Source organism: Penaeus monodon, chromosome 15 (assembly GCF_015228065.2).
Source record: "Penaeus monodon isolate SGIC_2016 chromosome 15, NSTDA_Pmon_1, whole genome shotgun sequence".
Lineage (NCBI taxonomy): Eukaryota > Metazoa > Arthropoda > Malacostraca > Decapoda > Penaeidae > Penaeus > Penaeus monodon.
In genome coordinates, this window is record NC_051400.1 from 5,509,876 (window position 1) to 5,510,816 (window position 941).

The 941-nt window shown below is 40.2% G+C and overlaps 1 protein-coding gene across 1 annotated transcript in view; it reads left to right on the forward strand.

Annotated features, from left to right (window-relative positions):
* Positions 1-22: 22 nt before the first annotated feature.
* The window catches only part of LOC119581714, a gene marked incomplete in the record, with an annotated part of 8,904 nt that continues 7,985 nt past the window's right edge, over positions 23-941 (forward strand). The window contains 1 exon segment of the mRNA XM_037929839.1: positions 23-266. Coding sequence (XP_037785767.1) covers positions 104-266 — 163 coding nt within the window.

Here is a 941-nt window from a genome sequence, read left to right on the forward strand (position 1 = left end):
GGCGACCAGCCAAGGGGCAGGCGCGGTTGGCAGCCCTGCGCCCCCATCCCCGGCCCGTACCCCGTGAGGAGGAGGAGGAGGTTCCAACGGCTGTGATGGCGTGATGGCGGGCAGTTCAGATGAAGGAGACCGCCGGGGAGAATACTTCCGTCCTCTCCCTCGCACGGATGGAAGAACTGTGACCCCGAAAATGCCCACTTTTAACTACTTCGACGCCGGCTTCTTGCTGGTGTCGATGGCGACGTTCGCGGTGGACGTTGGGACAGGTGGGCAACCCGCACTTGAGATTTTATTCTTTTTTTTTACTTTTAACGTTGTTTTCATGGGGATTTTGATAGTGTTTTTTCGCCCTTTTTATTGTATTTTTTTTTTCTTTTGTGTGGTTCATCGAGGGGTTTGTGCGTGGTGTTTTTTTGGTGTCTTAAGTGTTTGTTTTAAATTATAAAGTGTGGGGATTTTATATTGTGAATTCTCAGGATGTGGAGTTTGTGATGTGAATATATATATATTTTTTTCATCTTTTTTTTGATCAGGGACAGTAATTTATCTTTTTTCCACCGTTATCTGTGTTCTCTCAATTGAAACTTATAAATGTGCTTGAATGTGTGTGCAGTGATGGACATCTATTAAAGGTTGTGATATTGAAAAAAAAAAGTGCTATTAGTTAATGATATAAAGTAGGCCTAGGTAAGTACCACAGAGGAAACCTGGAATTATCAAATGGAAATGAAAGTGATTGTCGTAAGGAATTAATATGGTGAAATGTCACTGTAATATACTAACAGATAGTGCTTTATTTGAAACTCTAGATCATTTTATATCATAAGGGGAATGAATCCCTGATTGTTGAAAGCATGTGTTATTATTACTCAGGTAAATAAATTTTGAGATCAGTATATAATATGAAAATATTGTAATTTAGAAGACTGTCATTCCATTCC